Source organism: Sus scrofa, chromosome 1, assembly GCF_054392235.1.
Source record: "Sus scrofa isolate SSC_HxYL_T2T_F1_AM1 chromosome 1, Sscrofa_HxYL_maternal_Yorkshire_Landrace_v2.0, whole genome shotgun sequence".
In the NCBI taxonomy this organism is placed as follows: Eukaryota; Metazoa; Chordata; class Mammalia; order Artiodactyla; family Suidae; genus Sus; species Sus scrofa.
In genome coordinates this window covers 164,465,110-164,480,945 of record NC_139383.1, presented here as the reverse complement: position 1 = coordinate 164,480,945, position 15,836 = coordinate 164,465,110, and the positions used below count along the sequence as shown (strand labels likewise).

The following is a 15,836-nucleotide window of genomic DNA, read 5'->3' as shown; positions in this document are numbered from 1 at the left end:
ACACAGTCAGATATGAGGACAAAAATATTGATTCAGTCGCAGATGATTTTCTGGTAGCACAGTTGATGTTCCCTATTTGCTTCTGGTTATTAAGTTTTGACGATTAATCATTTCTATGACATATGCAATTGACAACCTCAAATAGCGAAAATTAATGATGACGTGACATTCAACTTTTAAGAACATGTTTTCTACTTTTAGAAATTCACATTTTGAAAAACGTTGATATGAAATAAAAAGAAGGCCTAATAAGTTATCTATATACATGTGCATGTGTATAAGCAGGAAGTTGACAGGATTTACATTTTCAACATTAAGCAGAAAAGAAAAATCTCAGTGACCCATACAAATATGAATTTCTCCTTTAGCTGAAAATACTAACAAGCTCATAAATGGAAGTGATTTGTGATAGAACTCCCATAAAATTGTATTTTATTGTATTTATTACTCTTTATATCTTTACGTAAAATAAATTCAGCCAAATTTCTGTAATATTCATAGATTGTTTATCCATTTGTTATAGAATTGCTCATAGAGAAACAACAGAATATAATGATGGAGGGAAGGAAGGAGGGAGGAAAGGGTTAACTAAGTTGCTTTTAACTCCTTTAAAATAGTAAAATGAAGAGCTAAAATCAACCTACACTATTAAATCTTCTACTTATATTACACTTCATTAAATAAATGTACCTGAACTCTACTCTTTTAAAAACATATTTTAGCAATGTTAGCTTTATTTACTAGATTCATTAAAATAAGTCTGTTACCTCTCAGCATATAAAAATAAGTGTCTTCATCCATTTAAATCATATAATCAAATATTCTGGCCACAGAATGTGAAATTTAAGGTTTTTCCATAGAATCTAAAGTTTATTGTGTAATTTGCTTATTAAATTTAAAAAAATTAAATCTGAAATGTTGACTTAGTGCAGGTAAAATTTGCAGACAATTTCATGGACCCAAGAATTCCCCCAGATGTTTTCAAAGAGAAGCCAATGGGTGTCTAGTGGATTTTATTAGTGTTGTATTTGCAAATCTAATTAACATTGGTTAGGATGCTAAGAGACTTTCTAACATTAGGATATTAAAAATTGTTGATGGCCAACTGATGTTTTTACTTAATTCCTGAAATTCTTTCCGAACTAGTTATATATTGGAGAAATTTATTTGGACAGGGGGTTAAATGTAAAATATATGTAGATACTTTGCTTGTTATAAAAATACTATATTACTAACATCAATAATTATAATTACAATCATCACTGGAAAAAGTTTCAAACTTGCCTAGATTTTAATTGAGTCATAAGATATTTGAGTCTAAAACAGTTATTTAAATAATTGTAGAGTGATTGTGTCACAGAAGTCTGAGAATGAAATGGTTTTGAATGATCCACCCTGTGAAATTCCACCCTTGCTCTTATTATTTTCTTGGTATAATTACATATATGTGAATTATCATTTCTGAAGTTTATGGGTTTAGACCAATGCCTGCATTGGAACTCTATAGTACATGAGGGTCTTAGGCCATCAGTGATCTCTGCAGGCCCTCCCTTCCTCAAACTGTATTCACCTGACTTCTGATGTTGCAGAGTATATAAATTAATTCATTTAATCTTTTTAAATATATGCCTCTTTATTTTATTGGTATATTACAATAAAATAAAATAATTCTGGAAGTTGCCTTGCAGTATTAGTTTCAGAGGTACACTATTGTGACTTGGTATTTTTATAGAGTATACCCCATGTGAAGTTATTATGAAATATTGGCTATATTCCCTAGCTGTACATTATTTTCTTGTAACTTATTTTTATACCTAGTAGTTTGTACCTCCTAATCTCCTTCCCCTATCCTTGCCTCTCCCCTCATTCATTCTCATCTCTAGTAACCACCAGTTTGTTCTCTGTCTCTGTGATTCTGTTTCTGTTTTGTTATATTCATTTGTATTATTTTTTAGATTCCACACATAAGTGAAAATATACAGCATTTGTCTTTCTCTGTCTGACATTTCACTAAGTATAGTACACTCCAGGTCCATTCATAAATGCCAAAGTATCATTCTATTCTATGGTTGAGAAATAATCTATTATGTTTGTATGTGTGTATGTGTGTATCTCACACCTTCATTATCCATTCATCTGTTCATGGATCCTTAGGTTGCTTCCTTATGTTGGCCATTGCAAACAATGCTGTTATGAACATTGGGGTGCATATATCTTTTTGAATTAGTGTTTTCATTTTCTTTGCCTACATACCCAGGAGTGGAATTGCTGGATCATCAAGGAAATGCAAATTAAAATCACAATGGGATTATCACCTCATACCTGTCAGAATGCCTATTGTCCAAAAGACAGGAAATAAGAAGTATTGGCGAGAATGTGGAGAAAAAGAAACTTAGTACACTGTTGGGAATGTAATTTGTGCAGCCGCTATGGAAAATAGTATAGAGTTTCCTCAAAAATTAAAAATAGAACTACTTCTATTTATTTATTTATTTATTTATTGCTTTTTTAAATACAAATTTTCACACACCAACACCTAGCTCTATGTTCCTTATTCCAGGATCATATAAAAGTTTTTCCTCTTTAAAACAAATTTATACCACTTTACTCTGATCTTATTTTCCCTTGCTTATTTGGAAACTGAACTTGGCCATACAACTTATTTTCTCTTTTTTACTTCCTTTTTGTTTTGGCTTCTTCTTCAATGCTGCCTGTCAAATATACCTAAGTTTTAGAATTATAAAACCCAAACTTTGCTGGAGTGTTACTGCCTTCTTAGAGTTTCACTTTGTTTAACTTCTCTTGGGCTAAAAACTCTCTAGTTATTAATAACTGTGTCCAACTCAATTACCATGTATATTAATTTAATAAATGTCCTATAAAGCATCATGTGTGCTGAGCGCCATTTTAAGCAGGATTGTATCTTAAAAAGTATTGTATTTTAAGCCTATGTATCACATGTATGACTCAAATGGATTCTTAAATATCATGCAAATTGTAAAATTTCTGATTATAAAAGTATTATTTGCTCATTCCAGAAAAACTTAGAAAATAGAAAAAAATGTAAACACAAAAGTTATCCATGTGCCTTTTTTTAAGGAAAGTTTTGTCCAGATATATGCCCAAGAGGAGAGTTGCTGTGTCATATGGTAGTTCTATGTACAGTTTTCTAAGGTACCTCCATACTGTTCTCCACAGTGGTTGTACCAGCTTATATTCTCATCAAGGTTGTGGTCCAGAAATTGTTATTTGTGGACTTATTAATGATGGCCATTCTGACTGGTGTGAGATGGTATCTCATGGTAGTTTTGATTTGCATTTCTCTAATAATCAGGGATGTTGAGCATTTTTTCATGGGTTTGTTGGCATCTGTATATCTTCTTTGGAGAAATGTCTGTTCAGGTCTTTTGTCCACTTTTCCATTGGGTTGTTGGCTTTTTTGCTGTTGAGTTGTATATGCTATTTGTATATTTTAGAGATTAAGCCCTTGTCAGTTGCATCATTTGAAACTATTTTCTCCCATTCTGTAAGTTGTCTTGTTTTCTTTTTGGTTTCTTTTGTGTGCAAAACCTTGTCAGTTTGCTTAGGCCCCATTGGTTTATTTTTGCTTTTCTTTCTGTTGCTTTGGGAGACTGACCTGAGAAAACATTTGTAAGGTTGATAACAGAGAATGTTTTCCTATGTTCTCTTCCAGGAGTTTGATGGTGTCTTGTTTTATATTTAAGTCTTTAAGCCATTTTGAGTTTACTTTTGTGCATGGTGTGAGGTTGTGTTCTAGTTTCATTGATTTCCTGCAGCTGTCCAGGTTTTCCAGCAATACTTGCTGAATAGACTGTCTTTTTCCCTTTTTATGTTCACTGCAGCTGTATTCACAATAGCCAAGACATGAAAACAACCCAAATGTCCATCAACAGATGATTGGATTAGGAAGATGCAGTATATATACACAATGGAATACTACTCTGCAGTAGAAAAGAACAAAATAATGATGACATTTGCAGCAACATGGATGGAACTAGAGACTCTCATACTGAGTGAAGTAAGTCAGAAAGAGGAAGACAAATACCATATGATATCACTTATATCTGGAATCTAATATATAGCACAAATGAACCTTTCTACAGAAAAGAAAATCATAGGCTTGGGAGAATAGACTTGTGGTTGCCTAGGGAGAGGGGGAGGGAGTGGGATGGATTGGGAGCTTGGGGTTAATGGATGCAAACTATTGCTTTTGGAATGGAATAGCAATGAGATCCTGCTGTGTAACACTGAGAACTATGTCTAATTACTTATGACAGAGGATGATAATGGGAGAAAAAAGAATGTATACATATATGTGTAACTGGGTCACAATGTGGTTCAGTAGAAAAAAATTGTATTGTGGAAATAACAATAAAAAAAAGAAAAAGAAAAGCAATGCAAAGGAATGATAAAAAATAAAAAGTTATCCTCAATCTCAGAAGTCAGAAATAGTCACTGATAACATTTTGCTCGGTTTTACATTGTCTTTCAATTTTATGTGTGTATATGTTCATTTTGCATATTTATAATGTGTATGTTTAGATGATCATAATAGCTAATGATTATTTATATAAATATAATATTATAATTTACTCTCTGTAATTCATTGTCCTAAGTACAATTCACTCATCCAATTTCAACATAAATCATATTTTCCCCCATTACACAAAGGAGGAAATTAAAGAAGAGAGAGGTTTAGTAATTTGCTCATAATGTGGCAAAAGTGGGAATTATATTCAGCCAGGATGACACTGGAATCTATATTCATGTCTATAATGTCTACTCCATACAACCTCTCTCTGAGCCTCCCCTCTCTTTCACTCACTCACGTACATATGTTAGATATATACTAAATATCCACTAAATACATGATTATGCAGATAGTATAACCACAAATTATGTTGTCCATGCACATTTTATCTTGATTTTTCACCAAAATTATATTTTGTATGTTTTTATAGTTAAAAATATTATTAAAATACCATTTCTATGTAGTCATAATATTCTAAGATATAAATATTCTAGTATTTGAAGTTATTATTCTATTTTTAAACAGTTTTTATTTCAAATGTTTAAATATTATATCTATTATTACAATAAAAATCTATGCACATAAATTTCTATTCTAATTTTTCACCATTAACTTTGGAGTACTCTGAGGGAGTTCCCTTGGGACACAATGGATTAAGGACTCTGCATTGTCACTGCAGTGGCTCAGGTCGCTGCTGTGGTTCATGCTTAATCCCTGGCCTGGGAACTTCCACATGCTGTGGGTGCAGTCAAAAAAAAACCCAAAGAATACTTTGGGGACAGGGGAGGCAGATGTGGTCACTGCTATTTAGATGTCTTAGTATGTGTGTGGTGGGGAATGGCTGGGTGTTTGCGGGGGTTGCTGAGTAACAAAAAATAAATGCAAATATGAGTAAGTTTCTATACTATTTTTTGAGGGGGCCATGCCTGTGGCATGCAGAAGTTCCTAGGCCAGCGACTGAACCCAAGTCTTAGCAGCGACCCAAGCCACTACAATGACAACACCAGATCCTTAACTGGCTGAGCCGCTAGGGAATTTCAATTCCATACTATTTTGAGTGTATAACACAAACTGTCAGGATACTATATAGCCAACAATGAGAGAGTAGAAGTTACTTCATGGTTTATATTATTTGTAACAATACGAAAATATCATGCCCGAGAACCATAGTTTGTCAAGGAAATCTAAAGGGCTTCTAAAAATCCCCGCCGAGGATCTTTGTTTGGGAAGGAACAATTTCCATCAACCTAATAATTTGATAAGTGTAGATTTCCCATTCAAATAACCCTAATCTCACTGATAATTTTGTTTTCTTCCACTAATCACATGGTTTTACTGAAGCCCAAGCCTACATTAATAAGAAACTATTCAACCTCTCTTGCTTTTAATACAGTGCATTTACTCCTTTTCATTGTCTTACTCTGGGTTTTTGTTAAATTGTTTCACTGCTCTTTACCTTTAAATCTTTGCAACGCCACTGATATTTTATGTACTTGTGGTTTTCCTGAAAATGATCACTCCGGAAGGATTGCTGAGGATGAGTTAGGCGAGCCTGATTTTTGTGGCTTACTACATCCTTATTTCTTTCCAGGCATTGCCTCAGGGTCAACTGGATTTCCACTGATATACTCACATAATTCTGATTTAATTTTTCTTTTGGGAAATTATGCAAGTTCAGGAGTACTACACCCTTTGACTGAAATAATTATTTTCAAATCCCCTGAGAATGGTTTCACCATTCAAGGGAAGTAAAAAATTCACTGCAGGACTAATAAAATGTCCACTACTAAAAACTTTTTTTAAAAAGGGACGTTTAATTTTTTTTTTCTCAATGTGCTTCTTTTCCTATAAAGAGAAATGGTGTTTATGTTCAGAATCATGAAGCAAGAACTATTCCTGATTCTTCCATGCTAATCTGTAAAAGGAAATTATGCTTTATCTGTTTCCTTAGATATATTACTGCAGTTAGGCTTTCCAATAGCTTTTTATTATGGGTGAGAATCTGTTCAACGTGTTTTAATTTTTTCAGAAGACAAGCTCTCATCTGTAAGAAAATTACATCGTGTCATGACTGAGCATACAGAAATGATTTTTCAGAGAGGTAGAGAGAGAGACAGAGAACTACAGAACTACAAAAAGTAAAAAAAAAAAGAAAAGAAAAGAAAATACAAGTCTTCTGCATCAAACCAAAGCAATGAATAGCTTGTGGATGTCCCATTAGAGGTCACATCCATCCAGACCATTGCAACATGCCCCCCAAACCCTGATCTTCCTTGTTCTACTGTCTTACCTCGCAGCACCAGCACTGGATAGAGTGGTGTCATAGATGTTGCATGATGCCAGTTAAGGTTATATTCATTGTAACTATGGAGATGCCAGAAGTGGAGCTGAATAAACTCCTGTACATTCTGACATTCTGGCCTCTGCATTTATGCATTTCTTCCAGCAATGCAGCTACAGCTCCTAGCAACTCTGTTGCAAGGCCCTAGGCCCATTTTTTGGCTAATATCTGTACTCCTGCCTATATGCTGTATTCCAAAGTTCGAGTAGTCTGTTGGTATGTATGCATACAACTGTTTTGTTCTGATACACGATTTTAGAGAGAGCTCAAATCCAAAGTTAGATATATTAAGTGACAAAATAGATCATTATAAGTTGATCTATTCAGCAGTGTCCTCTAGGTTATTTGTGTCAGATTCCCAGCAGGAGAATTCTTTCTACTTGGAATATTTGTTGTTCCTATGAGCACATACGTGCTAAAGCTACAGCAAAGTTTAGTTTGACCTTGACTCCCAAAGGCAATACAGAAAGGAAATGATGTTTCTGTCTACTTTATTATTAATATTTTGGCTTCTTATGTGCATTAACAATCATTTATCTTTCTTTTAATTTAGATGATGCCTTTGGCTATAAGACTGTCATCATGCAAAGTCTAAAAGTGAAATAGAAAAGCTTAAATACTGTCCATTTTGCGATTGTTACCTTGGTCTGTTATTGTCTCTGCCCTATAGAATTGCTACCTCTCCAACTTCACTATATGAAGCTCATGAGTAACAAATAATGTTATTCTTCTATACAAAGATTTTCCTCTTTTCAGACAACCTAATACTTTAGGTGAAGTTATGTTCAAATACTTATTGAGAGTTTTTTCTATGTGTTTAATGATTTAGATGAGTGTTTCCATAATTAACTTTAGTGTTATGATTTTATCTCATTTTCTATCATGGTTCTATCATATTTAATTATTTTAATCATCTTATTCTGCTTGGAAAAGTAGGTATTCTGTCTTATTTCATGTAGCATATCACATTTACATAATATTTAAATGATTTTAGACCTGTTCATATTTTGCTTTTAAAGCAGAGAACAGGGGACTTGGTGTTTGACTGTATATGTGATACTGCTTAATCAATGTGTAATCATGGTTCCCATTTCTCTGCCTTCCCGCTGATCACATAAGGCTGAGTTGTCCTGACCCAAAGTTATTTCTAGAATTTGTCTCCAGTAACATGTGCCAGACCAGGCATAGAACTCTCTGTATTCTTCAGAAACCTATTTAAATGGCAAGACTTGCAAACAGAGTTTCATATTAAGATTTCCTCTGGTGATCAAGTTAGTCCTCTGTAGGTATGTTTTTCACACCTGCCACAGGTGTGAAATGCCTCTACAGCAAGGTGACTTCTCACATAATAAGACCGCTTAGCAACAGACTTTAAAAATAGCTACCCTTATTTAATTCCTTCTGTGTGTTGCCCATTGCATTTTCTATGGATTTCATTGGGTAGGGTTCTTATTTATGTTACATAGGCAAATTGAGGTTGATACCTGTTTTGGAACTTGGCCAGTTACAAATGGGCTAGAACATTTGTGAGGCTGACTTCAATTCATGTCTACCAGAGCCCATAGATCATTTTCTACTACTTTGTTACACTGAAATTCTAAGCCATAGTATAAAGGCTCCTCCATATAAAAAAGAATAGTGGGAAATCTGATACTTGGTTTTATTTTTATGGTATGTACCCCTGTGACATAACCATTGAATTAAGGAAATCTACTTTTGATTCAGATTTTTTCTTTTTTTTTAATTTTTTAATTGAATTATAATTGATTTATAATGTGTTGACTTCTGCTATATAGCAAAGTGACTACATGTACATATGTATATCTCTATATATTCTTTTTCATATTTTTCCATCATGGTTTCACAGGATATTGAATATAGTTCCCTGTGCCATACAGTAGGACCTTGTTTTTTAGCCATCTTTTATATAATAGTTTGCCTCTGAGTTCTTACCTGTGATTTTTTTTTTTCTTTTTAGGCGCACACTGGTGGCATATGGAAGTTCCCAGGCTAGAGGTCAAATCTGAGCTACAGCTGCTGGCCTACGCCACAGCCACAACAACACAGGATCCAAGCTGTGTCTGTGACCTACACCACAGCTTATGGCAACATCAGATCCTTAACCCACTGAGCAAGGTCAGGAATCAAACCTGCAACCTCAGAGTTCCTAGTCGGATTTGTTTCCACTGCACCACAATGAACTCCTGTTTTTCATCTTGCTTTTAAATCTGTAAAATTTACATTTACTATTTAAACATACAAAATTTATGCAGTGTTTCAGTACTAAGATTGCATAATGGTTTTCAGGCTTGAAATTTTAACCATTAAAATATAACTAGCATAGACTTCAGATTTTATGATTAGTAACTTTAATAAACAGCATTTTATCCTTTTAATTATTAATCCTTCATATTTTGTTTTAATTTATATCACATTAAATTTTATTTTTGAAATTTCACATTCCACATGATTTTTAAAAATGATCTATTTAAAAGCATAAGGTTTTATCAAGGAAGTTACCTTAAATAAGTAAAAATTCTTAAATAAAATAGCAAGAAACTAAATTATATTCACTTTACTTTCAGCTAAACATTTTCTTGCAAGAAAGAATTTTGGAAATTAGTTCTATTTTTTTCCAGAGAGGTTTGAATTATTACTGGTTTAAAAATTATGAATAACTTATTTATGCCATTATTTTGCATTTTTAATTTACTATAAACCAAAGATTAGCCTTACTTATTCAAAATTGGACCAGCTGTTATTTTTCCTTCAGGATTATAACACCAAAATATGTATCAACATTCTTTCCCATTGGCCAGATATAAATCCTCTCTTTACTATGGCAAAGAGTAACCTGCTATTTTTGATGCTAACATGAAGTCCTTCTCAGTGTTGTCAACAACCTCACACATATTTAAAAAACAAAAAACTAACCTTGAGTAGTTTAATTTTTTTAATCCACCATTTCAAAATCACTTATGTTGATAACTATTAACAGTTATTTGTATAGTTGATAACATTAACAGTTATTTGCATAGTTGAGATTGCAATTTCATCATTCTTGTTCTACGACATACATATTGTCATTTTCAACACTATTGGTGGTATTGCCAACCAAGAATGTTTAACTACATTTATGCTTCCTCCAGCAAAGAAATAATGGATATTTGAGGGATGATGTTTATTTCCATCAGGCATGACCAGTTTAAGAGTCATATTTCCAAAAAAAAGAATCTCATAGAATCACAGTCTTTATATTCATGAAAAATAAATATAAACATTATTCTAAGATTATTCTCACAACTGTATCACATTTTCTCTAATAAACTGAGGACATAAAGCAAGCATAGATTTGGGAGTCCAACACCTAGTTTATTACTTAGAAGATGTGTGATTTTGAGAATTTAATCTTAGCTCCTGCTTCTGTATCTATATTATGAATACCATAAATATTATATTGAATTATTTTGCAGTGAAATGTTTAAAAATATGTAAAATTTAGCATAACTATTAGGACATTGTAGGAACTCAATACATTTTAGTTTACTGTTGATTATTTTGAGGGCAAAATCACTTTTCTATCTCAGACAAGTACTGGTGAAAATATTTAAAATATTTTATGTAGTTATGATAGGTAACACTTTTTAGGATTTTGAATTTTAGAATATGCCTGTATAAATGTATTTTAAAGCATTCATGGTCTCACTGAATTCAATCCTCTATTTATAAAAGTGTTTCTATATTTAAAATCAACTACCTGTAATGATCTAGTCAAACCATTGACTCATATGTGCAGTGTTAATTTTTCTTCTACAAATGGAGGAATGTATACAGGGAAACAATTAAAGTAAAATAGAAGTCTTGCTTTCATCACTCACATAGCCAAGATATATTAAAGTCTTCTGTATTGACAAAAGAATCACCATGGTTGATCTAAGACAATAAGGAATTAAAATGGAATTTGCATGAGCATTCTGTCCCTAGCTACTATGTGACCCATTACAGCTTTTCACAGCAGAGAAACTAAAAATTTAAAACAAAATGATTTGAGTGTGCCAGGTGCATTCTTGCTGAATCAGCCTACTTGGTATAATGCCAATGTCTCTTCTTTCTCACTGAGGGAAAATATCCCTGCATAAAATTTAGTAATGTTTAAAGGGAAAAAACAGCCCTAATCCAAATTTGACAGCTGCAACTAAGAAAGATTTTGCCACAATAATAAATAAAAGTTAAGAAAAAAGAAATATGAACTTTAAGTAATACACAATATTGAAATTACAGGATCATTTTTAACCCAAAGAGCTTATTACAGAATGGCTGTATGCTGACTGTACAAAAATAAATAAAGTACATCCTTTGTAGAGAAAGTGTTCAGGAGAAACTGCGTAATGAAAGTGATATCCAGTTAATCTTTTGGGGATGAAGAGGCAATCATCTGGTAAACATGGTTGAGAAAGGCCTTTGAGGTACAGGAAGTACATAAATTTGTTGGAAAAAGTTCATAGGCTCATGGAAAGATCTTACTCTAGGAAGTCAGAGAAGGCATTTGATCACTGGCTATTTGATCATTGGTTTCCTCTTCTACAAAACTGGTTTGACTAATCATTGCCCATGCTGCCAGCAGTAAGTAATAGCCAATAGGGGAAAAATCATCTTGGATTTTAGACAGATTTACTGGATCGAAGTGTTAGCAGGAGATTTGGTGCTTTGTAATCTATCAGTCAAAACATTTATACCCTATATAGCTATTTTTAAAGAGAAGCAAATATTTCAGAGAAAGTGTGACCTAGGTTTGTGTCCTGCCTCCTTCTTTGCTTTTATGACTTAAGGGAAATGACTTCAACTTTATTAAGCTTCAGACTCTTTATCCTAAAAATGGGAAAATAGTTTGACCCATCATCCCTTTTCAATAAATTAGTTTTTATTGTTAAAATTATTGAATTGTCTTAGTGTATAATTAACAGACATGCATCAATTCTGTTCCTATATTGACTAGAAAAGCCTATGCCTGACTCTCATGTATATGACATAAAGAATACAGATGGTTTATCAAAAAAACTTGGGAATATGTTGTCTGGAATCAGGAATTCAAAATTATTATCAATAGTGTTGGAGTTCCCATTGTGGCTCAGTGGTTAACAAATCCTACTAGGAACGATGAGGTTGCGGGTTCGATCCCTGGCCTTGCTCAGTGGGTTAACGATCCGGCGTTGCCGTGAGCTGTGGTGTAGGTTGCAGACGCGGCTCGGATCCTGCGTTGCTGTGCCTCTGGCGTAGGCTGGTGGCTATAGCTCCGATTTGACCCCTAGCCTGGGAACCTCCATATGCCACAAGTGCAGCCCTAGAAAAGGCAAAAAGAGGGGGAAAAAATTATTATCAATAGTGTCATTCTCATACTAAGTGAAGGCAGAAAGACAAATACCATATGATATCACATGTGGAATCTAAAATATGGCACAAATTTAATTTAATTTTTTTTTCTTTTGCCACAACCAGAGCCTGTGGAAGTTCCCAGGCCAGGGATGGAAACATGTCACCAAGCTGCTACAGTGACAATACTGGATCCTTAACCTGCTGCACCACAAGAGAACTCCCAGGGTTGCCTAAATTCTTGATATGGTGTTTATTATATGTTTAGAAAAGCTTTTGCCTATCACAGAAGAAACCCTCAAAAGTTTTAAAAAGGGATCCCACAGATCCAAAGGTTTGGACCTAGATTTCCACCAGAGTCAGTGTCCTTCCATTAATATCCACTGCCTATCCCATCGGGAATCCAGACATGAATGGTATCTCTGAACACAGACTTGAGACTTCAAAATCAAGTTTCTGACTTATAAAGTTAATGACACTTTCAGTGTTCTAATTAGTATGCTTCATTACTAGAAACCCTTAAAACACACACACACACACACACACACACACACACACACATTTTATTTTATTGGCATCATCTGAATTGTTTGAACAGATTCACCAGGGTAAGAGGCAACATGGCTTTGTGGATATATATTCTATACAGCATTGGAGGCTCAGCCATATTTAGCTACCTTATACCTTTGAGAACTTGGGAACAAAAAAGAAAAGGTATTAAGTCCTTTCATTCTTAAACAATACTGAAGTAGGAGTTTGGTATTCTAAAAACGATATGTACTATTTTATGGAAGTGTCATCTTTTTGTTAAAAGTGTCCGTGCATAATTTTTCCACTTGCTTTAAATGTGGGACCCTAATTGATAGCCTTTTCTGAAGTTAAATAAGTGTCAAATAGAGACTCAAAGGGTCTGTTATCACCAGGCAATTACATTCAGTTAATAACCTGGCTGTATTTTCTGTTCACATAGGACATCTTTGTAAAAGCCCAAGCATTAATGGATTTTATTCAAAGTGACAAAGGAAATATTAAAATTGAATACAATTTCCTTTATCTTCTCTTATCTAAATGGGGAAGGTATCAGCATCATGGCATTAACTCACCCACAGAAGAGAAAGTTAAAATACTATTATTTTTGCAAAATGACCTTTCCACCACAGTATTTGCTTGGCTCAGAATCATCATTTGGCTGCAGATTTGTTGTTTGAAATATATTAAGCTGGAAATAAGCAGGAAATCCAATTTTTGAACATACACAATAAAATTTGTACAATCTCCCCCTAGTCCTTATTTTTATCTCTTAATATTGGGATGAAAATATTGCTACTGCTTTTTCTCTATCTTTTCATAATTCCCAAAATATATGTTATCTATTCTCCCAGCTGGAATAAATAATAAAAAAAGCAAGTTGGCCAAGCTTATGCCAAATTTTATAAATAAATATGTAAGTAAATTCTTTCAACACCTAAAATCTTAGTCTTTAAAAAACACTTGTAAAATGTCAATGTTAATAGTCATTCCAATTTAGATATTAAAACAGATGAATTTATGGCACTAAAAAAATAAATAATAGATGTCTATCTCAACAGCATATCATAATAATGTATATATATTAAAAAATACAGGAGTTCCCATTGTGGCTCAGTGGTAAAGAACCCAATTTAATATCCATGAGAATGCAGATTCTACCCCTGGCCTCACTCAGGGTTTAAGGTTCCAAAGTTGCCACTGAGCTGTGGGGTAGGTTGCAGACGTGGCTTGGATTCAATGTTGTTGCAGCTGTGGCATAGGCCAGCAACTGCAGGTCCAATTCAACCCCTAGCCTGGGAACTTCCATATGCCATGGGTGCAGCACTAAAAAAATAAAAATAAAAATAAAAATATACATAATATGCCCCAAGTTTTCCTGAGCAATACAAATTAACAATTAGTAAACAAAGTTAAAGCTGTGTTTAATGTCCTGCTCAATATATATTTGATAATCAAACTGGGATTCTGCAGTTTAGATAAAAGAGCCAGAATCAGCTAAAAAAAAAATTATTAGAAATTTACTGTGGAGGGAGTTCCTGTTATGGTGCAGCAGAAATGAATCTGTCTAGTAACCATGAGGTTGTGGGTTCAATCCCTGGCCTCACTCCGTGGGTTAGGATCCAGCATTGCTGTGAGATGTGGTGTAGGTTGCAGATGCAGTTCAGAGCCTGCGTTGCTGTGGTTGTGGTGTAGGGTGGCAGCTGTAGCTCAGATTTGACCCCTAGCCTGGGAACCTATATATGCCAAATGTGCAGCTCTAAAAAACAAACAAACAAACAAAAAATTTACTGTGGGAAGCATCTGGATTATAAGTAAATCATAATACATTTCACTCTTTCATTCATTCATCCTTCTATAACTGTTGTTATAGAATAACAGCCAAGTTTTTTTTTTTTTCTAGACACTAAGGAACAGTGAACAAATAGTGACAGATTTTGATGCTTTTAGAACTTATATTCTAGAGGAGGAAGAAGATACATAACCTTAAACTTTTAGTAAAATGTGACAGAAATCTGCACATAATACTGGGCCTGAATTTGTGTTTTTTTGCTTATACTCAGGAGGTTTGTAAATACATTTGGCTCTAGAACAACCCAGGAATTAGGAGCTCCAACTATCCACTGAGTTGAAAATTGTGTATAACTTATTGACCCTCTGCATCAGCGGATTCAACCAACCATGGATTATGTATTTTTGCCGTATTTACTACTGAGAAAAAAAAAACCTGTCTACAAGTGGACCCATGCGATTCCAACTTACATTGTTGAAGGATCAAGTGTGCAACACCATCTTTTTTCTATTACTAAACCCTCTCTTCCAAGACCAGATCTGTATAAACTGCCTAGGTACAAAGAACATTCCTTTCCAGAGATTAAACAAAATCACTCTCTTTTCGTAAGAACCACTATATATTTGGACCTAAATTGAATCAACAAGTGAAATAAAATATTAAGGAAATTTATTTTATCCTTTGCATTTCAATGTCTTCTATTTTACACAAATATGATTAAAATAATCAAATTAAGGAGAAGTCAGGAAGAGGAGTCCAAAAAATAGACACATATGGGTGCACATGACAGAAGATAGAATCAATGATTTTGGGGGTATTTTCCTCAGGTTCTTATTTTCTTTTTTTAACAATAATTATATTTTAATTAATAATATTAATCATATCCTCTCTTTTTAAAGATTTTTCCTTCTTTTTCTTGTAATAGATATTTGACCCTTTAAAGTTCATTGCTGTATGTTTGATAATATCTAAATTTATGTGAAATTAAATCACATTGCTCCAATTTTAAATCTAGTTTAAATGATATTATTTTAATATTTAATATAAGATACTTGACATTTGGCAAACAAAACATGTTAAATGTAATAGAACCTGATTTTTTATCTAGAAGTAAACTTGAATTTGCCTTATATTGATTGGGGAATAAAACTATATGTCAGACAACTGGAATACCGTAAATATTTCAATTATTTGCACTTATCATATTTCATTCCTTAAGTAGGAAAATATATTTTCTCCTAGTTCTCCAGTTT

At 33.5% G+C, this 15,836-nt stretch overlaps 1 protein-coding gene across 2 annotated transcripts in view; it reads left to right on the top strand.

Moving 5' to 3' along the window:
* The window catches only part of CCDC102B (coiled-coil domain containing 102B), a 281,228-nt gene extending 276,777 nt beyond the window's left edge, over positions 1–4,451 (top strand). The window contains exon 9 of one of the 2 annotated variants that reach the window (XM_085018144.1): positions 3,864–4,451. In XM_085018144.1, the coding sequence (XP_084874270.1) occupies positions 3,864–3,918 (55 nt within the window). In that variant the 3' untranslated portion in view covers positions 3,919–4,451. The remainder of the gene's footprint in view (positions 1–3,863) is intronic. The other variant, XM_085018160.1, reaches the window with a different exon arrangement.
* Positions 4,452–15,836: the final 11,385 nt, after the last annotated feature.